This window comes from Humulus lupulus, chromosome 7, assembly GCF_963169125.1.
Source record: "Humulus lupulus chromosome 7, drHumLupu1.1, whole genome shotgun sequence".
Taxonomy (NCBI): Eukaryota; Viridiplantae; Streptophyta; class Magnoliopsida; order Rosales; family Cannabaceae; genus Humulus; species Humulus lupulus.
The window spans coordinates 94,008,567-94,036,223 of NC_084799.1; the positions used below are offsets into that span (position 1 = coordinate 94,008,567).

General features: G+C 39.9%; 1 protein-coding gene across 1 annotated transcript; it reads left to right on the plus strand.

The window, feature by feature from the left end:
- Window positions 1-24,569: 24,569 nt before the first annotated feature.
- LOC133788466 (uncharacterized) lies at window positions 24,570-26,391 on the plus strand. Its single transcript, XM_062225957.1, has 2 exons — window positions 24,570-24,883; window positions 25,415-26,391. Exons 1-2 carry the CDS (start codon window positions 24,683-24,685, stop codon window positions 25,937-25,939), a joined length of 726 nt encoding a protein of 241 aa, XP_062081941.1. The 5' UTR covers window positions 24,570-24,682; the 3' UTR covers window positions 25,940-26,391.
- The last annotated feature ends 1,266 nt before the right edge of the window (window positions 26,392-27,657 follow it).

Genomic DNA, 27,657 nt, shown 5'->3' on the forward strand with positions numbered 1-27,657 from the left:
TTAATGGCCTCCACTTGCCCATTGGCCTGTGGGTGTACTACTGCTGAAAAACTTCTCTTTATCCCCCTTCCCTTACAATATTCCTCAAAGGCTCCCCCCACAAACTGGGTGCCGTTGTCATAAATAATTTTGTAGGGCACTCCGTATCTACAGACAATGAATTTGTTGACGAATGAGGTGATGTGTTTGGCAGTATCTTCACGAGTGGCTCCGCTTTAACCCACTTGGTGAAATAGTCCACAGCTACTACTGCGTACTTCGCCCCTCCCCTACCCGCGGGAAGGGCGCCGATCAAGTCTATCCCCCAGATAGCGAAGGGCTAGGGGCTGGTCAGGCTAATTAACTCATTTGGGGGCCTCCAAGTGTAGTTAGCCTGTTTCTGGCATTTGTCGCATTTCTTGGCAAAGTCGCTTGCATCTTTTTCCATTGAAGGCCAGTAGTACCCTTGTCTTATGGCCTTCCTAGCCGTTGACGGTCCGCTCTCATGGTTACCACACTCTCCTTCATGTATCTCATGCAGTACCTTTAACGCCTCCCCCTTCTCTACACATCGCAGAAGTGGCATTGAGAACCCTCTCTTGTATAGAACCCCATCTATCAAGGTGTATCTAGCTGCCTTATACACCAACCTTCGAGCCTCTTTCTTGTCCACAGGAAAGGTTCCTTCCTCCAAGTATCTTTTAATCGGCTCCGCCCACGACTCCTTTGGGACACTAATCATATGTACGTCCACGCTTACAATGCTGGGTTTGGGTAAGTACTCCACGGGTATCGACTCCAAGATATCCCCATCCTTGGTGGAAGCCAGCTTCGCGAGTGCATCAGCATGGGAATTCCTTTCTCTGGGGATTTGCTCTATGCTATATGCTACTAACCGTCCCAGATATCCTTTCACCCTTTACAAGTAGGCTGCCATCTTAGGTCCCCTCGCCTGATATTCCCCCTTTACCTGGTATACCACCAACTGAGAGTCGCTGAAAATACGAAGGCGCGTCACTTTTAGCTCCTGGGCTAAACGCAAGCCAGCTAGGAGCGCCTCATACTCCGCCTCGTTATTGGAGGCCTCAAACCCGAACCGGATTGCACAATACATCTTGTGTCCCTCGGGTCCTGTCATCATGATACCTGCTCCAGATCCTCCTTCATTGGATGCCCCGTCCACATGCAGACTCCATTCCTCAAGATTCCCTCGTTCTTCCTCCATTCGGTTGACGGGTGAACTCCACTATAAAGTCTGCCATCACCTGTCCATTGATGGAAGCTCTTGGGGTATACACGATATCGAATTGACTCAACTCGATCAACCATTTCATCAGCCTTCCTGAGGTCTCAGGTTTATGCAAGACCTCCCTTAAAGGACTATCCGTGAGAACTTCAATTGCGTGCGCATGGAAGTAGGGCCTCAACTTCCTCGAGGCCACAACTAGTGCATAGGCCAACTTTTCAATCTCTGGATACCGGTTCTCCGCGTCCACCAAACGCTTGCTGATATAGTACATGGGTTGTTGCTGCTTCTTCTCCCCTTTAACCAAGGCTGTGCTTATGGCATGTTCAGACACTGCCAAGTATAGGTATAGCTTCTCGCCTTTCTCAGGTTTCGCCAACAGGGGTGGCTTCCCCAAGTGCTCCTTCAGCTTAATAAATGCCTCTTCACATTCCTCATCCCAAGCGAACTTTTTGCTCCCTTTGAGGATGTTAAAGAGGGGAGGCACTTATCGGTTGACCTTGAAATAAATCTATTAAGGGCCGCCACCCTTCCCGTTAAGCATTGCACTTCCTTCTTGTTCTTAGGCGGGCTCATCTCTATCAGGGCCTTTATCTTATCAGGATTGGCCTCGATGCCTTTGGAGTTGACCATGAAGCCCAAGAATTTTCCTGAGGATACACCGAAGGTGCACTTGACGGGATTCAAATTCATTCGGTACTTCCTAAGTGTGTCAAACATCTCACCGAGGTCCTTGTTGAGCTCTGTTGCATTCTTGGTCTTTACTAACATATCATCAACATACACCTCCATGTTCCTTCCGATCTGGTTAGCGAACATCTTATTGACCAACCTTTGATAGGTGGCACCCGCGTTCTTTAGCCTGAAGGGCATCACCTTGTAATAGTAGAGCCCTTTATCCGTAATGAATGACGTATGCTCTTCATCTGCTGGGTTCATTGGAATCTGGTTGTACCCCGAGTAGGCATCCATGAAGCTCAGTAATTCATGTCCTGCCGTCGCATCTACTAACTGATCTATCCTTGGGAGCGGGAAGCTGTCCTTAGGACAAGCTTTATTCAGGTTTGAGAAATCGACGCAGATCCTCCATTTCCCATTTGGTTTTGGGACTAGCACTGGATTCGACACCCACACAGGGTAAAAATACGCACGGATAAGCCCATTGGCCTTCAGCTTGTCGACCTCTTCCTTTAAGGCCGCATACCTTTCTGGGTCCAGCGCCCGCCTCTTCTGCCTAACGGGCCTCGCTTCAGGGGAGATATTCAAATGGTGGCACATAACACTGGGGTCTATACCCACCATATCTTCGTGACTCCATGCGAATACATCCAGAATATCCTTCAAAAACCTTATCAACTCCTTCTTCATGTCACTCTGCAGGCTTCTTCCTACCTTCAGTTTTCTCAATGGTTCTTCCACTACTATAACCTTCTCTACTTCCTCCACTGGTTCTTCTCTTGACTCCTCCACGACTCAGGGGTCTAGCTCATGTGGACTCCCCGTGGGCACACGTAGCGCCTCATGTATCACCATGGCCATTGGTTCCCACGGTTTCACAGGCACACGGAGTGAGGTGTTGTAGCACTCCCTTGCTTCTTTCACAGGCGACCCCTCCTGGAGTTGGGAACTTGACAACCAGGTGATATATAGAAGTTATGGATTTCAATTCTCTTAGGGATGGTCTCCCCAATACCGCATTGAAAGCTGACACACAATCTACTACGACAAAGTTAGCCATGACTGTAGTCTGTCGGGGTTGCTCCCCCATGGTGAGTGCCAATTTGATCATCCCTAGGGGTTACACCGAGTCCCTCATGAATCCGTATAGGGAAGATTGGCAGGGCTTTAGATGACGAATGCCCAGTCCCATCTTTTCCAAGGCAGGGCGATACAGGATGTCCACCGAGCTCCCATTGTCCACTAGGACCCGATGCACACGCATATTTGCCAACTGAACTGTCAACACCAGCGGGTCGTTGTGGGGAAAATGTACCCCCCGCGTGTCCTCCTCAGTGAATGTGATCAAGTCATTTTCCCCCTTGAAGCTTTTTGGGGGTCGTTGTTCCAAACTCATGACGCAGGGTGGTGGACTTCGTCGGGCCTCTCTTGCGTATCTATCTCGCCCCTTCTGAGAGTCTCCCCTAAATCCTGGACCTCCGAAAATGGTTCGGACCTCTCCCTGTATTTCTGGGGCTTGCCCTTGCGTCTGGGGTATTGCAGGCTCATCCTCTGGCTTTGGCCTTTCTCTCCTGACATAACGGCCTAGATGCCCCCTGCGGATGAGCTTCTCAATTTCCTCCTTCAAGTGGATACACTCCGCCGTGGTGTGCTCGATATCCTTGTGGTACTGGAAGAATCTACTAGGGTCCCTTTTGGACCAGTCCTTTCTCATTGGTGGGGGCTTCTTGAAGGGAACTCGGTCTTCATTGGTGAGGTAAATATGCTCCCTGGTATCTGTAAGGTTCGTATAGTAAGTGTAAGCCGCTTGCCTATGATCACTCCCCCGTTTGGTCTTTCTATGTTGATCATCTCTCGACCCATCATACGCCCTTTTCTTCTATGTTACATTCGACCCGTCGTTAGCTAGGGGCTTCGCGTTGGACCCCTCATTTCCTGCCTTTAGGTTTGCGTGGCCATCCTCCACACGAATGTATTTCTGCGCCCTCTCGTAGAAGTCATCTAAGTCGGTGACTTCCCTCTTCAGCATGTTGTCCCACAACTTGCTTCCTGGGCACACTCCGGCTGTAATGGCCATTTTTAACTCTCGGCGGGTTAGGCTCCCCACTTTCGCGGCCTGCATATTGAACCTGTGAATGTAACTCTTCAGGCTCTCATTTTCCCCTTGCTTCACGTTGGCCAGGCTGGTGCTTGGCATCGTGTAGTCCCGCACGGCGTGGTTCTGTTGGAGGAATTCATCAGAAAACTGCTGCCAGGACCTGATGGACCCCGGCCTCAATCTTTTGAACCATTTGTATGCTGGTCCTTTCAATGTGACTGCGAAGCAGTGGCACCTGTCTCCACTACCAATTCCTCTCAGTTTCATCACGTCATTAAAGGCATCCAGGTAGTACTTCGGATCCGTGCTTCCTTCGTAGGGGGTCATATTGGGTTCCTTAAAGTTGGCAGGGAGCCGAATGGCCTAAATCTCCCTCACGAAGGGTGACTCATGGTCGAACTCTTCCTCAAAAGCCTGACCACCAGAGGCAGTGATGATCTTGCTTCGTAGGCTCCTCATTTCTGTGTCCAGGTCTTGCCTCCTCTTGCTTAGAGAGTCCCTCAAAGCGGACAGGTTAGGATCCGCCTTTCCCTTGCCCTCTCGAGGCGTTATAGGGGGCGTGGTCCCTTTACCCGCTCTCTTTTTATTGAGCTCCTCCCGTAAATACAAGGGTGCTCTTTTAGAGGTGACCTCATCCTCGTTGCGAGGGGCAGCGTTGGTCCATGGCTTTGGTTTCTGGGCCTACTTCGGTGGTTCAGGATGTACGCGTTGCTTCGCTCGGGGGGTGTTACTGGTGGAGTGTCGGGTCCTCCCATCATCTATCGGTACAGTGGTCTCCACCCCCTCCTGACCTTTATCTTTTCTCTTGGGCAAAGTCACGCTCGACTTACCCTACAATAGGCCATTCAGCACCTCTTGCATGTTCTCCAAGGTGGTCTCCAACCGTTGATTCTTACGGTGGAGCTCACGTATTTATTCTTCATACAATCGAGATTTCAAACTCGAGCTCACGGAATGGACTCGGGGATGCTTATCATGTCTACGCGTCGAAGGGCCCGGGTCTTGCCGGCCGGAGTTCGGTACTTGTGGCGGTTTAGGGAGAGGGAATTCATTGGCATTCCCTGGTGGTGCCCTTGGAGGACACCCTCCGGGCGGGACGGCCGATGACGAGGCCTCTCTATCACCCTCGTGAACCTCAGGGTCCCTTGGGGGCTCCACACCTCTGGGTGGAGGGGGATCCTTCATGGAGGCCTTCAGCTGGACTCCGTTAAGGTGGACCTCCACCTCTCGTGGCTCCCTGAGTCGCTTCGAACGTCATGGCATTTCTTCTCACTGGAAGTAATGGTAGAACAGTAGCTTGGAACTTAAGTTCCCACAGACGGCGCCAAACTGTTGACGGTGAGAACTCGTCAACTAAGTTAAGTTGGAAAGAATTGCAAGATAAAGATTATCAATAGTAAAGCCTTAGAAATTTTAGTGTAAACTCCAAGAACAATTGTAGAAGGGCAATGGTGAAAATCAGTTTGTATTCAAAATGGTGCACTTGCTACAGTAAATTTTCCAACCCCCTTCCATTGGGAATTGGGGTTCATTATATAGTGGGCTCTAATGGCCTCTGATACAATGTGGTCCAGGGGACCAAACAGTACATAGGTACATTGTTTGGAGAGTGGTTTCAGATGTTGTGGTCTTGCAACCAGTACAGGGACAGGTGCCAGGAGGATGTCTCCACCACTTGTCCATACCAATGTCAAAGGAGTGGTGCAGGTGGTAGTGGTGTCGACTCTGACATCTGATTGGAAGTATGCAGGCCATGTCCTTTCTCCTAGTGATCCCACTACCTGATTAGCATGAGTGCCACGGTCAGACGTACGGGACCTTACAAGCTGTACCCCGTACGAGATTGTACCATCATGACCCTTCGGAATCATACTTGGGCTTTCACTTCCAGACGGTTAGGTTTCCATGACATATCCATGGGTGAGGCCATCTCGAGATGAAGGGCGCGAGATGTTATCGCGCAAGACCCTCGCAGCTTAACCATGGCAAGGCTATACGAGGCCACCCCTTGTGGAGACGTCATGAGATGCTCCCACGCGAGGCCGTCGGGGATAGGAGAGGCCCCCACGCGATGCCATGAGGCCATGGGATGCCCCCACGCGAGGCCGCCCCTCGAGGCTAGGAGATGCTCCATTTGGTGACTTCCGCCCACTTCGTGCCGAGGCCTCGCGAGGCACAAGTAGGCGTCTCGTGCCAGCACCTCGCGTGAGCGCCTTGCGAGGCATTGCCTCGTGCCATCAGTCTTCGTCTCGCGCCACATGCAGGTGTCTTGTGCCAGCGCCTCGCAAGGCATGGCCTCGCATAAGCGCCTCGCGTGGCATTGCCCCGTGCCATCAGCCTTCGTCTCGCACCACACGCAGGCATCTTGTGCCAGTGCCTCACGAGGCATGGCCTCGTGTAAGCGCCTCGCTTGTCATCGCCTCGTGCCATCAGCCTTCGTCTCATGCCACACGCAGGCGTCTTGTGCCATCACCTCGCGAGGCATGGCCTTGCGTAAGCGCCTTGTGTGGCATCGCCCCGTGCCAACAGCCTTCGTCTTGCGCCACATGCAGGCGTCTTGTGCCAGCGCCTTGCGAGGCATGCATGGTGGCCTCACGTGGCATGCCCCTTGGGCACGTATGGTGGCCTCGTGAAAGGGTGACAACTCGAGGATCCAACGAAGGTTTAGGCATATGGGGGCCTAAGCTCGTTCCTTGGGTCTTCTACAAGCATGGGATTTTGAGTATCAACAAGAGCGTATATATCCTCTCCCTGGCCGAGCCAACCACGAGGCTGGATAGGGAGCCTTCGGACAAGTTGTCCAAAGTCTCCTTGTCAGCAGCCTTAGAAGAAGGCCGTGGATTAACAGGTGTGGGAGTCATCTGGTAAGAAGGAGACGGAGGTGGTGAGTTCTCCTTAGAGGGGGCAGTGGCAGTAGCATCTTCTATTTGAGCCTTCTTCGAGGGGGTCTTGCTGCTTTCCCCTCGGGCCCACTTGCTATCCTTCTTCGGGACAGAAGAGGCTGCGACAACTTGATAGTGCGCAAAGACGTCCTCGGAGTCCATACCTGCACCAAAGGAAACAACTCAAGCAGTAAGATTAAATGGTCATAGGGGGAACAAGGATAAAAGTAAAAGGATTACAAGTAAAGTACCCGGGCTACAACTACTGGTCGTAACATTATTTACTGAACTACCTAGTTCCTGGAAGAAATATGAGTTTAAAGAGGGAGCATTCCTAAATTTTCCCTCCCCATCAAATAGATGAGAGGGAATTGGAAAATTATTTAAAAACGAGATTATTGTACCGTTTACATCCGACGAATCGTCAGAAAGTTCAGTAGGCTCGACAACCTTTTGTTTTCCCTTGCCCTTGGGGACTGAAGGTTTCTCCGCTCGGGGGGGCGGGGGGGGGGGGGGGGGGGGACGGCAGGTTCCCTAATCGTAACCCCAGTTGGCCACCTCTGAGGAGGCGGTGCCTGAGGTTGCTGCTCAGGTTCCGCGTCGGCTTGGACATCGCCCGCCGAGGGTTCATTCGTCGCAGATTGGGAGCCCCAAAGGCCGACCAGCCTTAGGTTAGCCTCGTTGACTAAGTTTTTTACACTCTTATCAGCATTCGGCATGCTGGCTAAGAGTGTTGCCCTTGACTCCATCCCTGGAGTAGGGACTGGACGTAACCAGGGGCCTGGAACATAATGGATGCAATATATAATGACAGAAAAGCACTAAGTAAAGAAACTGCTCGCGTAAGAATTTTTTACCTCCTCGGGTGAAGGCCAGGTTGTCCGCAGCAAGGTCAGGAGTGAGGAAGTATTCATGGTGATACTTCCCCACATTAGAGATATGGGTGGTGTCGGACAAAAAAGTGCGTCCGGATTCCTGATGGCAGAAGTGAAAAAACCCCGTACCATCTTGGTTGGGGTTGGACTTAAGGTCAAAAAGAAAATTGACCTCGTAGGGGGAAGGTACTGACCATTTTTTGAACTTATAAAGGATACAGAGTGCGGCCAACATTCTATATCCGTTCGGGGTGATTTAAAAGGGGGCTACTCCGAAGTAATTAGCCACCTCCTGAAAAAACGAGTGGAAAGGCAGGGTGGCACCTACCTCAATGTGGAACCTCGACTAGGCGCTGTAAGTCCCGCCTGGCAGGTTGGCTCGCTAGTCGATAGATGGTTTAACTAAGGTCACACCCGTCAGATTGTATCTGTTTAAATAGTTGGCAATCATCCGCAGTGTCACCGTACTTTGAGGGACGACGTGCCACGTAGCGGCTGGCTGGTCAACATGGCGAGGGCGGGCACGCCCTTGGACATTGGTCTCTGGAGTGAATTTGCCTCAACCACTGGTCGAGGGGGCATCAGCAGAAGGCTGGCCTGAGGAGTTAGGGTCTTTCCTTTTTCGATCCTTTGTTTTTGTTCGGGCCATTCTTTGATTGGGGACTGGAGGACGGTTTGAGCTAGGGCGAGAAAAATGGATTTCTGGTATCAAAGTAAATGTGTTCTCTTCGCCTTCAAGTAGTTGGGCCAAGAGGTCGTCTTCAATAGGTCTTTCTCCCCCCCAAGGGTCTTGCATATGAACTGCAAACAGACAATGGAGGAGATAAGACACAGTCTGTGAAGTAGTGTAGAAGATTGGGATAACGTTGCTCACGTCTAAAAAACCAGCAACATCCTACACCTACACTAAGATTCGGCACTAATGGCTTGAAAAACGGATCAAAGAGGAAATAAACTGTTTTCTGAAAGAGAACTGTTTCGACTCCTTAAGGGCGGGAAAATACCCAGTTTTTTCACTTAGCTTAAAGATTGAATTTTTACGTCGATCTTACACCCTAAGCCTATGATCCTTACTATCAAACTAAGTCCTAACCTATACAAAGCATAAAGACGCCCTCTTACCAAGCAGTGGAAGGTTTATAAAAAAAAAATCCTCATAAAACCCTATTCAGGAACACAGAAATTACAGAACCTAGAAACGACATGCATGGTATAATGAAAAGTTTAAAAAGACAAAGTGATTACCTGGGCGAAGATGGAGATTCGGAAGAGAATGAAAAAGTTCGAGTCGGGAAGATCCTCGGCTAGGCGACTGACTGGTTTCGAAGCTCTGTATTCTGAGGGCAAGGTTCTTGAAGTTCTTGACAAAGATGGTAAGAAAAAAAATTTAAAGAAGAAAAAGAAGGTATTTATGGGGACCGAGGTATGGCCAAAAAGTAGCAATCATTATTTTTAATTCTCGAAACGTGGGGAAGTGTATAAACCGTCAATTTGTTTCTTGAAAACTGAAAAGGCTTGATTAGACATAATTATGTTACGATTTTCAAAAGCGCACGGGGATCCTGATAGACATCGTGGGGATATGAACGGTTGTTTCCTTAAAGTTTCTTTATTGCTGGTCGTACTAAACAAACTTGGGGGGCAAATGTTATCCAAAAAACAAGCATGGATGACATGGAAAACATTTAGTACACATGGCTAACATCTGGCAGAATTCGTGCTCGACCATCGACCAGGAAGACATCTACTGTCACGACGTTCGATCTCTTCATACGACCAGCCTGGTCGTACGCATGCTATACGCGGAAAAGATCTTATGCAATTATGATAGTATCCGAAATTATCTCCCATGATTTCCTGAGTATCCGATTATTTAGGAAATAATATCTGTAACAAATTAATGTAAATCCTCCTTGAGCCTATAAATAGAGAAAGATAGCTCAAGGAAAAGGATCTTCTTCTTCTTTTTTGCTTTCTGATCACTAGAGATTAAAGTTATCCTATTTGATATATTGTCTTGTTCTTCAGAGGTTGGTGAAACTCATTGAACCCTAGTTCTTTGATCACTCCTTTGAATCCTATATCAATAACAATTCAAGTGGACGTAGGTTATTACCAGATTCTGGAGCCGAACCACTATAAACTCTTGTGTTCCTTATTGTTTCGTCATCATATTCTTTCCAACGTGTTTGTCCAAATCAAGCATATTTGACTCCGTGTCAGTTGGCCAAAATCAGGGTCAACACAGTTGAATACAACACAGTAATAACCATGTTCCTTAACGGGGCCGAGCCCTAATCACGCAGATAATCACATTTAACACGTATTGGGTGCAGTTTTCTTACCTCATGTCTGAGTGCGACGAATAATAAGAATGACCATTGAGCACAATCCCGGATCCGAGCCCCTAGCGGTAACCTAGTCACAACCATAATATAGAATCCTATCAATAATGAGCGAATAAAGGCTTCCGGACTGTAATGCCCCAAAATCCCTAATGCGATTTAATGGCTAGATTAGTAGGCCGGGAGGGCCATAATTGTTTTATTACGCCATTAAATGATTATATGCATGTTTATGTGAATTATATTATAATATGATGTTAAATGCATGCATGTGGGTCCACATTTGATTATAAGGGCATTTTGGTAATTTGGCCCGTTGAGGGCATATTTGTGTATTTTGGTGCATGTTGTGATTTATGGATGAGATCCCATTATTATGGGGATATATTCGAGCTATTCGACATGAGACAGTCTTAGGTTGCAAGTTGGTGGTTTTGTCATAACGGGGTCAATTATTGGGATATTGGATAATGAGAATGTTTATTTGATGATATATTGGGAGTAATTGAGATCAGGAGGAAATTCTGGGAGTTTTGACTATTTTTTCCCCGGGGGTGTTTTAACGAGGCCTTAACCATTTGCTCAATGTACCTCCGGGGGTTTAGACTCGATTCAATCGACCTGAGAGGAATAACGATCGCGTTGAATCCCAACCAAATCGGGAATATTCTATTTATAAGGCTGTTGGTCGTCCATTTGGTAAGAAATCAAGTATGCTCCTCAATCCGCAATTAAAACAAAAGGCTGAGTGGTATATCTTGAACAATTGTGCTGAAATTAAGGAGTATCTTAGGTGTGTTTTCTAGTCTTTTTCAAGCGAAGTTGGTGTATTATCTTCGAGATGTGAAAAATGGGGATGATTGGAGGCTCGTTAATGAATACATTCCGAGGAATGTATGAGATTTATCAAATTCCGATGTTGATGATAATGAGACCACAAATGATATATCAATATTTCAAGAAGTTAATTCTTCTTCATTTCACTTGTGGGTAGAACTTCCAATTTTTGATAATCTTTAGTATGATCGGGTTGATGTCAATGCCACTGAAGTGTACAACATCGATGATTTGGTTGGCGAAGGTTCATATGAATTTGTTGTTGATGATGAAGTTGAATTTGAAGACGACACGTTGGCCGAGTATGAAGACGATGAGGATGACAACAATGTTCTAGTCGATAGTGATAATGATAGTGATAGTGATAGTGGTGTCTGTAATGATGTTGTAGTTAATGATGATGAGGACAGTGATATGTAATTTGAACAAATATATGTAACTTTTTATTTAATTCAATGAAAACTTTATTTATTATCATTAATTAATGGTAGTACAAGATATCCGTACACATGCACCTAGTGGATGCCTTGGGGATAGTCAATGTATTCATGTAGTGGTACTCATTTTTCAAGATATTTAATCAAATATCTTGAAAAAATGAGTATTAGAACATGTCTGCTTACAATCTCCAAGGGATGCACTAAGTCGGAATAGGGTAGGTTGGGAAAGATAATAAGTAATAAAATGTTAATTTTATAACAAAAAACAATAGACATGCACCTAGTGGATGCCTTGGGGATAGCCAATGTATTCATGTACTGCTCCTCATTTTTTAAAGATGTTTGAGAAACTTTTTGAAAAAATGTGGAGAACTACATGACTGCTTACTATCTCTAAGGGATCCACTAGGTCGGAATAGGGTAGGTTTGGAAATACCATAAGTAATAAAATGTTAATTATATATATATAAAAAAAAAGTAATAGACATGCACCTAGTGGATGCCTTGGGGATAGCCAATGTATTCATGTACTATTCCTCATTTTTTCAAGATGTTTGAGAAACATCTTGAAAAAATGTGGAAAAGTACATGACTGCTTACTATCTCCAAGGGATCCACTAGGTTAGAATAGGGTAGGTTGAGAAAGACCATAAGTAGTGAAATGTTAATTTTATAACAAAAAAAAACAGACATACATAATTTGAATTAGTTAATTAATGAATATTTTAATGTAGAATGGCCGAACCAAGTAATGACACAGGTAGTGGCTCCAAGAGGGGCAGGGGAGCTTATTACGGTGTCAATATCGAGAAGGAGCTGGCCACCAAAAAAGTTAGCCATTTGAAAGTAGAGTTTGATGCATAAACTGGAAAAGCTATTCAAACGTACGGAAAGTGGTTCAACAATTCCATGGCTCGTTATTTTCGTAACACCGTACCCCCAGCTACACTAGCTTGGGAACAAGTAAAACCAGCTGACATCCAAGTTATTCGGCAGAGGCTATCTGTAAGCATTTTTTAAATATTTCATAACTCACTATTAAATATTTTTTCTATCTTCATTATATTTTAACAAATTCCAAATTTAATTGTGATTTTAGGACAAATTTATTTATCCACAAGACAATCAAGTAATCAACGATGCCATGGTAAGACAAATGCAAAAGCATCCGACTGATTGGTGCCACACAATGAAGAAACACTGGGTAGAGGCTGGAGGAGAGGTGGACAACGAGAGAGTGAAGTCAAAACCTTTTGGGTCGATTACTTCTTCTGATTGGGCTATTCTATGCGATTTTTGGGCTTCTGATTCTCAGTAGGTATGCCGTAGATTTTACATTAATATTTAATTATAAAATTACAATCTAGATTAATGAGTACTATTTTCTGTTTGAAGCGTATATCAAAGAGAAATAAAGAAGCTCGAGCAAAAATGAACATACCAGGAGGACACGGTTCCAAATCCATCGTTGCCCATGTTTATGATCAAGTAAATTATAATAACTTATATCCTTACATTTACGAAAATATTATAAAGGTAACAATGTTTAAATAATTTTCTCTTTTAGATGGACCCGTCTACTGGCGAGCTTCCGAGCATGATCGACACATTCGAACACCTCCACAAGAAGAATGATAAGTGGATTAGTGATGTAGCGACGACAAAACATGTAAGTTGCATAACCTTAACTAATTTATGATCATTTAACTTTAAAAAAGTTTAGTAAATAATTAATAAATATTAATTACTAATTGATTGGTGTCAATTAGTAATTATTAATTAAATTTTCAACAATTAAATCTTTATAATCTATGTGCCAATATTTTTATGATTAATGATTGTGGACTAAGATAAAAAAAGAACGTAACTAATGTTGTCCCCGTATAAGGAAGCTTGTGGGCTAAGTTAGTTTGTTCATGAAAATCCATATCTAAATCACAAACATGCAAATATAGTTGATGTATATGTTTAGAGACGTAAATTCCCCTTTAATGGAATTAACTGCTCTTACTGTATATATCAACAATATCTTCATTTTTTTTATTTAGATATGGATTTTCATGACCAAATTAACTTTAGCCCACTTGCTCCCTTATACAAGAACAAAATTAATTACATTCTTTTTCAATCACTGGTCTGCAGTCATTAATGATATGATATTGACAGATAGATAATAAAGTTATATTTTATATGTTGTTATATTAAAAAATTATAAGCTAGGTTTTCAAATAATGTTATATTGGAATTCGAGATATGTGCTTTTTATTGTGCAGACTGAGATGACCGAGCGTCGAGCATCGTAGAGTACGACCCCTGTGTCATCTGCTGCTTCTTGTGTCGGCTATAATGTCGACGGTCAGTTCCCGCTTGATATGGATATTGTCATGGATGTCCTTGGACCTCGCTCGCGTTATAAGAAAGGGTTTGGGGGGTTGCCTAGGTTGAAGGCAATTGGCGCAAAGAGGGCAGGATCTTCGTCAACTTCTCAAATGTCCGGGAAATGGTGCCCACCAGAAGTGGACACCATTTTGCAGCAAACTCAGGACATTATGCTGGAAAATCAGAACCTAAAGAAGTATACGACTAAACTTAAGAGTCGTCAATGGCGTCAAGATGTCCTGCTCAATGCTTTGTTGAAGCAGGTTGATGTATTGGCTCATGGTTTTACTGTCGACTTACCAGAACAAGATCCGGACGAGGACGATGATGCTCACGGGGGCGGGGATGATGAGGAGGGCAGTGCACATTTGTAGAAATTTTTATTTATTTATTTAAAGTTTAATTTACTAAACTACTTTTATATTTTCATGTTTGGTGGAGACAATAAATATTAATAGTTGTAATTTTTTTATTTATTTATAAAATTTTAATTTTAATTTTATTTCTAATTAAATAATATTACTAAAAAATTAAATAATTATTAATATATTAAAATCGAAATTTATTAATTAATATTAATATATTGAAAATAAAATTAGTAATATTATCAAAAAATTTATTTAAAAAATACTTTTACCGGCGCAAAATTACGTCGGCAAAAGTTTCAACCTTTACCGGCACAAAAATGCGTCACTACATATATTCACTTTTCCCAGCGCAAAAACACGCCACTAAAAGACACATCTTTTGCCGATACAATTTTGTGCCACTAAAAGAATCATCTTTTGCCGGCGCATTTTTACGCCGCTAAAAGTGTTTTCCACAATAACGCGACAAGTTTTTTTCCTGGTGCATCCTTATTTTTCCCGGTGCATTTTTTTGTCGCCAAAAGATACAATTGCCAGCGCATTACGTTTTGCGTCGGCAAAAGTGCCATTATCGATGGGGGTACGTCATGGCTTTTTGTCGACGCAAAATTGCGTCGGCAAAACCCAGAAGGCTTTTGCCGGGCAAAAAGTAAGCTTTTTTGTAGTGAAAAGAAAGTATAGAGTAGTTGATATATGATGTAATGTAAAAAAATGAGATAAAATAGAAAAAATAGGGTTTTGATGGGGGTATTTTGATAAATAAAGTAGAGTACCATCGAGAGTGTTCTCCAAGCAAAAGTGCAAGATACTTTATATAACTTTTAATAATTAATATCTTGTAAATTAACATTGTTTAAACAAAACTTCGTACTACAAAATCAATCATGAGAATAGGAGGACTTTATAAAATTACAATCAACGATAAAAGCGTAATAACACAAGGGTGTCCCAAGTCAATAATATAACAACTCAAATCTCAAACCAGGGCCTTTAAAGTTTAAACCAACAAGAGACCCGCTTCAAACTTAAAATTATTAACACACAAATATATATATATATATAGCGATATACATATAAACTACTTATTATTAACGATCTAAATACATAGACTTATAGGACTAATATTATTCAATATTTCTCGTTTCCTACTTAATGGTCGATCACATATAAAATATATACATATTTTTTATGAAACATTCACAAAACATAAAAGGGATATTAATTTCTTAGAATAATCTACAATTTGGAAATGGAGACAAAGCATATGCTCTCCCTCTAATTAATAAAGTGACAATTCGACAATATATGATGACTGCCTTAGATTTTGTTTAATAAATCACACTTGTATAATTTTTTTAATTTGGTTTATAAAACGTGAGATATGAATAATATTGGAGAGCGAAACAATTAATAATCATTATATTTTTTATAGAATTATATATATATATATATAAATAGGTGCACTTTTAATTGTTACTATTGGATTAAGATTAATGATCTATATTTATAATTATTAATTAATATTTTTAAAAATAAATTTTGATTTTTAAAATTTTTGAAAGTTATAAAGAAATATATTTATTATAAAAATATAATATTGTAAACTTTTTATTTTTCTAAATATTAATTTTTAAATATAGCTAATGTCTCTCATTAGTTGTAAATAATATTAATTATATAAAAAAATAACTAAATTTAAAATTAATATAAAAATAAATATTTATTTATTGATAATTTAATATAGCAAGTCACCATTTTACTTCATCGTTATAATTGTTATGTATAAGTCCTCTATATTACGTACTTTAAGTAATATATAAATATATATTTATACGACATTGATTTGGAGGACCAACTAAATTGGAAAGTTAAAAGCCTGACAATAAAAATTCGGTCAAACAAGGAAGCTGCTATAGCTAGCAAGAGTAAAGCACTTTTCATCAGTTGTGGTCCTGTATATATATACATATTGATCGAATTTTCTCCTTTATATAAAAGATTTTCCATGATACCAAAACCGATATCTAAAATCTTGCCCAACTTGCTTCTGCAGGAACGAAGACGTTGGTCCCTCCACTTGAAATTTCCACAAAAGAGAAAGGCAGTACTGAGTAATTTAACACATCCCCATGTGAAGGGCATTACAGTTTTTAATCATATGCATAAATTAATAAAATGGATAAAGTGAGAGACACATATTTGTTTAATTTCTCATTAAATATTATTTATGATTACTTATTAGTGTAATATATATATAAATACAGATTTATATATTAAACGAAGTAATCATTAACCTGACATAACAAACTTGAAGATATAATAGGCCGCAAAAGCTGCTTAGTGGGATCTTAGTAATTATGATTGGAAGGGTCATTTCGGTTATATCTATATATTTATATATAGTTTATTATGATCATGTAATCATATACGACTAATTAGATAATTAATTAGTTGCCTTTTTCTAAATAGGGTGGCCGCCACTTTGTAAAAATGGACATGCCCATGGCCACTATAATTGATCTTTTAAAAATATTATAATTATGGGCATCTTGAGGTCTCTCTTTAAAATATATATATATAATGTATATAATAATTTTAAAATATTAAGTAACATGCAATGCAAAAAAGCCACACTATATAATATCGGTGAACACACAACGTGTACAAATATAAAATTGATATACTTAATAAACAATCTAAAGTTATATCGGTAATAACTAATATGGCAATTATAAAAATTAATCACCAGTCAAAATATTTGACCAATAAATTACATATAAATAAACTTTTATTAAACTAATTAAAGAGAGAAGAAAAATATCACTCCTCTAATAATTAATATCTGTGCTTCTATATGAATTGAGTTATATTCTTATATCAAAGTGGGGAATTTTTTTCTTGTCTTAGTTTGTTTTCCCTACAATATAATTAATTTGTAAGTGACTGTCTAATCATAAGTATTTATTACAAAGCTCGATCGCCGGAGGATAACAAGTTACAAGCCTTTTCCTTTTTATAAATTAGCCGTGGATGAAAAAGTCGATCGATATATCGTCTTCATTCAAAGATTTTCCATGCTTAATTGGTACGCTAGCTCACTTAATTAACAACCCTGTTAATTAAGCTAATAGGCCAAAGTTAATCTATCAAAAGTCAAAACACTTGTATTTATATAGGTGATCAATGTAAGTTTGTACTTAATGAACTTGATTTTCTTGATGGTATATGTACTGAGTAAAATAATTGAAAAATAAGCAAAATTAGAGAGTACTCAGATTAACTTGAACTTTAGAAACGACAACATGTTGACGAAGAGGTTTAATTAAGCCATTTCAAAAAAGCACATTTAGACTCGATCGGCATATAAATATCGTGCATGAGAGATTAGCCTAACCCCTGTAGTTTCAAAATGTAGAATAATCATGAAAATTCTGTGGTAGATATATAAATGCTATAGCTATTTAGCCTATCTTGCTCAAATCTTTGGTTGTGATAATACGTAAGTTGAAAATTTTCTCAAGTTTCTAGTAATTCAACATGTATATAAATATAAATATGAGAATTTGGGGAGTGGGGGACCTCTCTATAAACATGTACTGATAGCATCTACATTAATTATTGTCTCTAGTAGGTCCGTGAGAATCATCTATATCACTTCAAAAAGGTGTATATCATATATATATATATATATACATACATATAATCAATTGAGAGAGAAACTAAATGATCAGTACTCATCGAATTGATTGCTATGAAGACCTGGTCTCTATATATGCACATGATCGCTGTGTGTACGTATATGTATAATGGTCTAAAGAAACTAACCAATTCATTACTACTCATCACCATTATCTAAATATTTATGTCTACTGTATAACTAGACGTTTCGTTACTCTGTTGGTCAGGACGGGTCCAAGCCAATGCCAGCCTATTGGGAACAATAATTTTGTACTTTTATTGGGGGTGTACTGCCCTAGCACAGAAGATATATAATAATGTTATGATATATATATATATATATAATAAACTCAATCAATTCGAAACGCACTATAAGGTGTTAGTCAGCTCCCCAACTCCTCCCATTTGCGTAACGTAGCGACGTAAATGCTTACAGTGCTTCTCTACCAACTTGATGTACCTTGTCTGCATCATATCCTGATCATATATATCATCATATATAGTATACTCACCTTTGTATGTATCTTAATTTATTTATGAGGGTTTACAAAATGGTGTACTGCCTTTCTACTGCTACTGCTGATCGAAAAATATACAATATTGAAATGTATCTCTTGCTCAATATACGTACTTTATATATATATATATATACATATAATATTATCACCATTAATTGATTAAAAATTATTCTTGAAGATGCATTTAATTTGGTAAATTTTTGTGCTTTAACCTTGCATTTAAATTAGCTCTATTCCATAGTATGAATTTGTACCAAACACTATGCATCAAGAGTGTGGACTACTAACATCTCTATCCTCACACCTCCTCTCATTTGAATGGCATATCAATTTGCTTGGATGTGGTCCAGAGTGTATATATAAATGAAATATATTTATATATATATATATATATTTATTGTCAATTACAACAGTCTTTAAGTTGACCCCCATGACCATGTGTGTGAAAATGAAGTTCATGAAGGAGAAGATAATAACATGAGTTCCCATACTTTAGGAAGATCGACGTTTAGTACCATTAATTGATACAATTTTGATGTATACTGTAATTACTAGTAGCAGGGTGGAGACCAAGCGGACTTAGAATATATTTTTATTAGGGTAAAAAAAAAATTCAAAAAAAAAAAAAACGTCTATTAACAAAAAATATATATGAATAATATTCTCATGAATTAAAAACAAAGTACATGTGGTAAAGTTTGAAATAAATAAATAGAATTATAAAATCTTAAAAAAGAAAAAAAAATGTAAATATTTTAGTGGGTCATTTAATTATTAAAATACTTAATATATTACAAAAATATTAACATATGTACATGTAATTTCTAAAAGTTCACTGGGGTCAGTTGACCCCGCTCGTTCCACGTTAGGTCCGCCACTGGTGGAGACGACCTAGGATCAAAACTTAGAGAGGGAGTGAAGAATTTTTTTTTAAACTAACTTAAAGAACTAAACAATTTTATAATTAAATTTTAAAAAAATTAATCACAATATATAGAATATCTTCCACTAAATTAGAATTAGATTATTCACATAGAAGAATATATATTAGATACAATATATCACAAAGGGATTTTTTTTATTGAATCATATTATACTTGATTTTTTTGTTAATGAAATTATTTAGCTTTGATGCTTTTTTTTTTAATTTTTTTTATTTCAAAGATAATTTGATGAGTATGAAAGAAAAAAGTCTACATCTTTTTTTATTCCAATATAATGTATAATATTTGAGAGTGATGGCAATTGCCCAGTGCCCACCCTCACCTATAAGTAGTTGTATTTTCTAGCTATTTATTTGCATGATGAAAATTCTTAGTTATATAAGTTGATATAATATATATATATTAAAAGAAAATCATATAGTAGTTAATAAATTGTAGGATTTTAAATATGTATACCAAGCATAAATATATATATATATATGTCTTGCACGATTAGACACCTTAATTAGTGTATGTGGATATCATAATATGCCTGAAAATTAAGGAAAATTATCATGTAAAAATATAATTAACTACTATACTATACACTTTTATCTTTGAATGCTATTACCTTTTTCTACTTTGTATACATAGGTGCTAGCTAGGCAGATCGGTATTGCTGTTCATATAGAAAAGAAAAGCATCTTGAGTTGTACTATATGAAATTTTACTTACTCGGTCCTCCTATATAGCTATACGCAAAATAATAATGCATGCCTATACTTACTAGGCAATGATGATCTCAATATTATTCCCGTAACAATATGGAAAAAATGCTACATATGCTGGGTGGGGTTTCTTTCCAGAGAAACGAAAAGGCAATTTCATACCAATCAATAATGAAAAACTTAAATTGGGGTGTTAGTATTACCCAACTTCCTACATAAGCAGTACTCCACAGCTAGCTAGCCCAGACTTTGTCAAATCTCATTAAATGGAGTGGGGTCAAACCCCAAATTAAACAGTTTCCCCACTATATATATATATATATATATTATAATCACCAATTCTCTAACCACAAATTTCATTATTCTTATTATTACTTCGGCCTCAAATTCGGTTAACATGTTATATATATGTCAGGTCCGAATCATTTGATGTGTCGATTATTTTGCCACCTTTGCAGTTCAAAACTAGTACGTTGTGAAATTACCAGTATTTATAGTAAGTATTAGTTTTAAAAGAAGATGACATATATATTCAAATTTTAGAGAATAATAAATAGAAAAGAAAGAGCTTTCTGTTAATATAATATGTCAATTCGAAATTACTCATTGATTTTGGCCCACTTTCATTGTGTTTTGTTTTCCTGATCTCTTCTCCCTCCCTTTCGATCGTGGGTTAATTTCTTCATGGAGAAGTCGGTCAATAAATATATCTGTGTTGTATAGGTAATCAATCGCAATGCTCTTGACTATTATTTATGTGTATTTGATAAAATTTGCTCAAAAAGCACAATAGTATCCCGCGCTCCCGGTCCGGCTCTGGCGCATACTGCAATATTCTATATAATTTTGTTTTAAAATTATTTCGGTAATTCTTAAATTACTTATATTTTATCACACCAATTCCTCTCATAATCTTGACCATTTATTTTTTATTTAGTGGTTTATAAGATTGTATAGAAATTTGTACCAAGTGATGTGGCACATTAATAGGCAATAAACAAACATTATTTAAAAAATGGAAAAATGTGTTTAAGTGGCCATTAATGCCTACGACGACACCCATCTAGCCTTCGTATAGTGCGGAATAGAATCCATTGCCATATATATATATATGTCTTTGGTATATGCATTATTAAGTCCTGAATTGGCTATCTTTGTGATAATTTACTTTGGGAAATTTGATAAATCATGCTTACATTAGCTTAATAATTAAAATTTGAACCAAAGTTAACCACCCTATGATACAAATGCTTATCTTTCATTTAATACCAAAAATACCCCTCTCATAACAAAATCCCATACCTTTCCTCTCTAAAATCTTGCAAAAAAGATACACATGGGTAAGTAATTTTCTTTGATTCTTGTTGTTGTTGGTTGTTTTTATGATTTAGATTGCTGTTTAGATGTTGGATCTGTAGTTTGTTGGTATTTTTTGCTGTTTTTTTGGTGAAAATCGTGGTCTGTGAAAATCTGCGTTTTTTTGGGTTCCTTGAATTTTTTTTCTAAATGCCCGATAGTGTCCGATATAGGCCCGATGCAGGGACGATAGTTGTTGGGTTTCAAGGTTAGTGATGAGGTCCGATGGCCACCCGATGCTTGCCCGATATGTTTTGGTTACCCGATGGTCATTAAGGTTCGATGGCTACCCGATGGTTGCCCGATATTTATTTTCATTCTACAAACCCTTTAAGTACGATAATGGATCGATACGAGTCCGATGCATGCCCGATAGTTGTTATTAAGTTAATGCAGACCTATTAGTACGATTGTACACGATGGTACCCGATAAGTGCCCGATGCTTTCCCAATAGTATGATGGTACACGATTGTACCCGATGGTACACGATAGTGATAAAAAAACTTGATAAAAACCGTACCTTTCGGCTTTTCCCCTGCCCATTTCCCGTTCCCTCCCAAATCCCAACTCTTCACTCCCACAAAACCATCGAGCAACATAAGTACTCACACCCGACGCTTCTCTCTCCCTCACCCACCATCACCCGACGCTGCTCTCTCCCTCACCCGACGGTCGGAAAAACCCCCACCGGAGACGTAGAAAAACCAAGCCCCAACCCCCACTGGAGACGAAGAAAAACCAAGCCCCAACCCCCACCGGAGACGAAGAAAAACCAAGCTCCAACCCCTCACCGGAGAAGAAAAACCGACACCCCATTGCGCAAAAATGTCTAGGGTATGTGTTTTTTTTAATCTCTTCTCCATTAAAAAATGTTATAGTATGTATTGTTGAATTTGACTGTGTTAAATCTGACTGTGTGACATCTGATAAACCGTAAAATTTTGAAAAAAATTTCTGGGTTTTTTTAGAGGTACGATAAGGTACGATAGTGGGTCGATATGGGTACGATAGTATTTGTGTTTCTCATAACTTCAGGTTGAAGATGAGTGTACGATAGGGGTACGATAGTGGTTCGATGGTGGTACGATAGGTTGTGTTTTCTGATAACTTGAGGTTGAAGATGGAGGTACGATAGGGTACGATGTTGGGTACGATGTGTGCCCGATAGTGGGAACAAATTGTTGTGTATGTTATAATACGATGGTGTACGATGTTAGGTACGATTGTGCACGATAATGTTATAGTTCCAGTTTTCCATTGGTGTCCGATATGGTGCGATAGATTCCGATAGTTGCTCGATAGTATATTGCAGAATATAAAATTTGATGTTTTTTTTTGTTATTCTATTTAATTGGGTATTTATTTGTTTTATGCAGAACTTAAGACCTCCACAACTGATAGTTCCAGTAGAGGAACATTTTACGGGACGTATCACTTGGCGCGGCAGTTGGTACTTTCCAAAGATTAAAGCAAAATTTATACAGTGTGGTTTATTGGATAGGGTGAAGGAATCCCCTTTCAAACAGTTCTTCATGGCGGAACCATTAAATTTTTCTGGTGCCTTAGTCCATCAATTGTTGTTGCACAAATTCAGAGGGGAGAAGACTGACGAAGTCCAGTTTTATATTGGGAAAAAAAGATGTAGATTTAGCCAATTGGAGTTCGCTTTAGTTACTGGTTTAAATTTTGAGGCCGGACCGTCTGAAGCTGAGATTAAAGCGAAGACCACTTCGGATCGGTTGATTCTTGAGTACTTCAATGGTCATTCCCCAGTGAGCATAGGGCAACTGCGCAGAACTTTTGAGAGTTGTCAAATAGTTGATGATGTGTACAAGATGGGTTTGTGCTTATTAGTTGAGGGTGTTTTGAAAGGTCGTGAGGAGAAGTTGATGGTTTGGACTGACATGCTGAAGATGGTAGACGACGTTGACTTCTTTTTCCAGTACCCGTGGGGGAAGATATCATACCAGAAGTTGTTACAAACTTGTCAAAAAGACTTTGTTGAAATGAAGAAGCATTTACAGAAGAAGATTGAGAAAGGAAAGACTCAAAAGGAGGCCAAGTACTCTATTTATGGGTATGCTGCAGCATTGCAGTATTGGGCTTTTGAGTCCATCATTGAGTTGGGTCAGGATCATGCTGTGAGATTGGGCCAAGGCATACCAAGAATGATCAACTGGCAGAGCAAGGAGAAAGTAGAGATACACAAAGAGCAACTTATTAAGTTGTTTGCCAAAAAGGTGAGCTTTTACTTTACTTTTGAATGTTCTATATTTTTTTCTAGATATGCAATTTTATGGGTACTGCACGATAGGAATACGATAGAGTACGATTTGAGTACGATTATGGGGTTATTTTGTGGTTTTTTGTCAACTGTTTGAAAACTGACTAAGTGGTACGATTTGGTACGATGATGGTCCGATGGGGGTACGATATGTATTCTTTGTTAATGTAGTAGTAGTGGTACGATATTGGTACGATGTTGTACGATGATGGTACGATAGTTAGCAAGCAATTCTCACTTACGGGTACGATATTGTTATGTTATGGGTACGATATGGGTACGATAATTGCATGATATGGGTACGATATGGGTACGATTGGGGTACGATAGTTTACCAATTGACATGATATATTGTTTTACTTTCCAATCTAAATATGCATTGTTTTTTGTGGCAGTTGACAGTATACCCCTACCTGTGTGCCCGACCTGCTGAAGAACAGTATGTGAGGACCCTTACAGACAATGAAGCCCCATTGTATGTGGACATGGGGTTAGAGGAACTAGAGGTGGGTCCCGATGGACAGCCTACACAGGAAGCCTTACAGAGCCAGGCTGAAAAGCTTGCTGAAAAGTTAGCTGAGCAAGCAGAAGCAGCAAATATTTTTAAGGAGGTTCCACCAGCTCAACCTGAGGCACCTGAGGTTCCCCCATCAACACCTCATGCCAGCACCTCCTCCCAAGCTGAGCAACCAGGCTACTCTATGATTTTGGCCAGGTTGGAAAAGGTTGAAGGGCAACAAAGTGCCCTTATTAAAGGTCAGTCCGAGATCTTGGGTCAATTGCAGAAGCTTATGACAATGATGGAAGATCTTAGTAGGCCAGTTCCAGATCCACACCCTCAGTCCACTGAAGAAGGCCCTCAGTCTCCTGTAGATGAAGACATTCTCCCTAACGATTACAGACCTGATGATGTAGATGATCACATTTTTCGCACACCAGAGGATATGCAAATTACTGTAATCGGAGATACTGAAGATTCTGAAGTACAATTCTTAAACATAGCTCCACCAGCACCGGAGAAGAGGAGAGAAAGAAAGAGGCCTAGGTGGTTCGATGAGTACACTGCAATGAGGAAAAGGAATAAGAAATCGAAGACAGCAGTGAATGTGGATCCATTGAGGGTTGTTGATGGTAAATTACTTATGACCTTTCACAAGTGGTTGCTTGGCACCATTGGGAATAAATATCCGAGGGAATGCTTCTCAGGGACACACGATGCTGCTTGGTTCCTGAAACTGCATACTCCGAGGACATGGCTTTCTGACTCTGTAAGTTTTCTATAACTTCATAATTAAATAATGTTGAAAATTTATTTAAATGTTTCTATATATAGTGGTACGATATGGGTACGATATGGTACGAAAGTAGTACGATAATTATAAGTGTCAAATTATAAACTGTTTATGTCAATGGTACGATGGTGGTACGACATTAGCACGATAGTGGTACGATATAATTTGTTAAGTAGTTACTATTACCATCATAAATTTAGAATTTGTAGTGGGACAATTTAGGTACGATGGTAGTACGATAATGTACGATGATGGTACGACAGTGGGACGCTAGTGGGTACGATGGTGTATAATACTAGTTTTTGCCATAAAGGTACGATGATGGTACGACATTAACACGATATTGGTACGATAGAAGGTTTTATTGTTAATATATTCATGTACGATTGGGGTACGATAATGGTACGATTGGGGTACGATAGTTACTATATTCATGTCTGATAGTTTTTTTGTTTGTTTATTTTGGTACGATATTGTGGTTACTGACTTAATTTTCCTTTAATGTAGCATTTAGATGCAGCATTTCATCTCATGAGGAGGCGTCTAGAATTTTATCCTAACGTGTACCCTCAGAAATGTGTTGTTATGCCTACAATTTTTCCCGAATCATTGAAGGGTCGGTGGGACGCTTTTCCAGGTTCTGACTACTCTAGATTTAGTTGGGATGACAGTATATTGGACCTGGTTAGGGGTGATGCAGTCCAGTTCTTACCGAGTTGGCAGAACAAGGAGTTCATTTATTTTGCCCTCTTCTTGAAAGACCAAATGCATTGGGTAGCTGTAGAGGCAGACCTGAATGGGTGGATGCTCAACATCTTTGACTCCAGTATTGGATCAATTTCCGAAAACGATTTGATCAGCTTGATGGTTGACTGGTGTACCATTTTCCCGTCGGTCTTGCGACAGTCCGGTTTATTTGAGAACCATGACGTTATACTCGCGCCTCAGTTGACAGCATCAGAGAGTCAGGTCAGACCCTTCGATTGGAAACTCATTCCACGTGAATTCGTACCGCAAACAAAATCCAGGTGAACTTTATTAAATATCACATATTAATTATTATTTCTTAATTACAAAACTTTATTAAATTATTGTTTATTTTCTAATGCAGTGGCGATTGCGGATGTTACGTAATTGAGCATATTGAACATAAGCTTCTACAACTACCATTTGATAATGTAACTGACAATAATATGAAACTTTTTAGGCAAAGGTGGTGTGTAGACTTATTCTACCAAAACTTATGTTGAACGGTCTTAATTTTTTTGAATTGTATAATTTTTTTGATTGCTCTTTTTGTAATTACTACATTTTAATGTGCTTAATCTTTGCATCGTACTATCATCGATCACTATCGTACTCTATCGTACCCTCACTTGCCTCACAAATTTCACGAACAGTCCTGAAACCATACCATCGTACCATTATCGGACAAATATCGTACATTATCGTACCCTAATGTCGTACATTAACTATCGTACTACATCGAGCAACGTCGTACCATATTGTAAGATACATTTAAATAATCCTACAACAAACAATATCGTGCATTGTCGTACCGGCATCGTGCACTATCGAACCAACACTGGATTATTACATATTTAAGAGTTTCATAATGGAGAAAAAAATAGAAAAAAACCTGCAAAATCCAGCACATAACAAATATTACTAGTTCAAGCAGAAATAAAACATAATAGGTCAACTAGAATACAAACAAAACAAGTTAACCTCGGTACTTGCAAGACGCTTTGTTGTGCCCTTTACCACCACACTTGCTACAACATCGTTGTATCACAACCTTGTCTCCATTAGAAGGATATCGATTTTTCCTAATTCGTCCGACCTTTTGCTTCTTCGGTCGGCCTACAGGTTTCTTCTCAATCGGTACTCCAACTTGGATGTTCTTAATGTCTTCAGGCAATTCCCAATCATCCTCATCACCAACTGGCATAATTGTCCCCTCATATGTGCTCTTCCAACTCTCTCTTGTGTAATATTGAGAGCACAATGCGTACATGCTAATATTTCGTTCTTGAGCAGCAGCACATGCATGTGGACAAGGAATCTTCATGATTTGGAATAGGCCGCAACTGCATTGTCGTGCCTCCAAATCAACTATACCACCGCTCTGAACTGTTCCTCCGGGGTGGACATTAAATGTATAAGGTCCAGCTCTGTCGACGCTTAAGAACCGAGATTTCTCAAATTGACATGACAAGTCCCCCTCCATAACTGGTGATAGAGTCGTGCTACACTTTTCAGCGTTTTCCTTTCGAGTAGCAAACCATGTTTGAATAGTAAACCTGATGAATTCAACAAAAGCAGTGATCGGGAAGGCTCTTGCGTCCTTAGTTTTGCTGTTGAAACTTTCAGCCCAATTACTTGTCATTACATTGTAACGGTCCCCTGGAAAGTACGCACGAACCCATCTTTCAAATCCAATGCCCTCAAGATATAGTGCAACTCGAACATCCATTGCTTTTATCTTTTCAAATTCTCTTTCAAAATCTGTCTTCTTATACGAGTATGCACAACTGTAAATATGATCCGTGAAGCAATCAGTCTTGAACTTGCTAGCCACGTTCATAATAATGTGGTGGTAGCATGCGCCATGGGGTGCATCAGGGAAGACAAGTTCCAAAGCATGAACAATGCTTTGATGCCTATCCGATACGAATGCTAAGTTCTCAACATCACCAATCGCTTGTTTCAACTTCCTCATGAAATAGGTCCAAGAGTCGTGGTTCTCA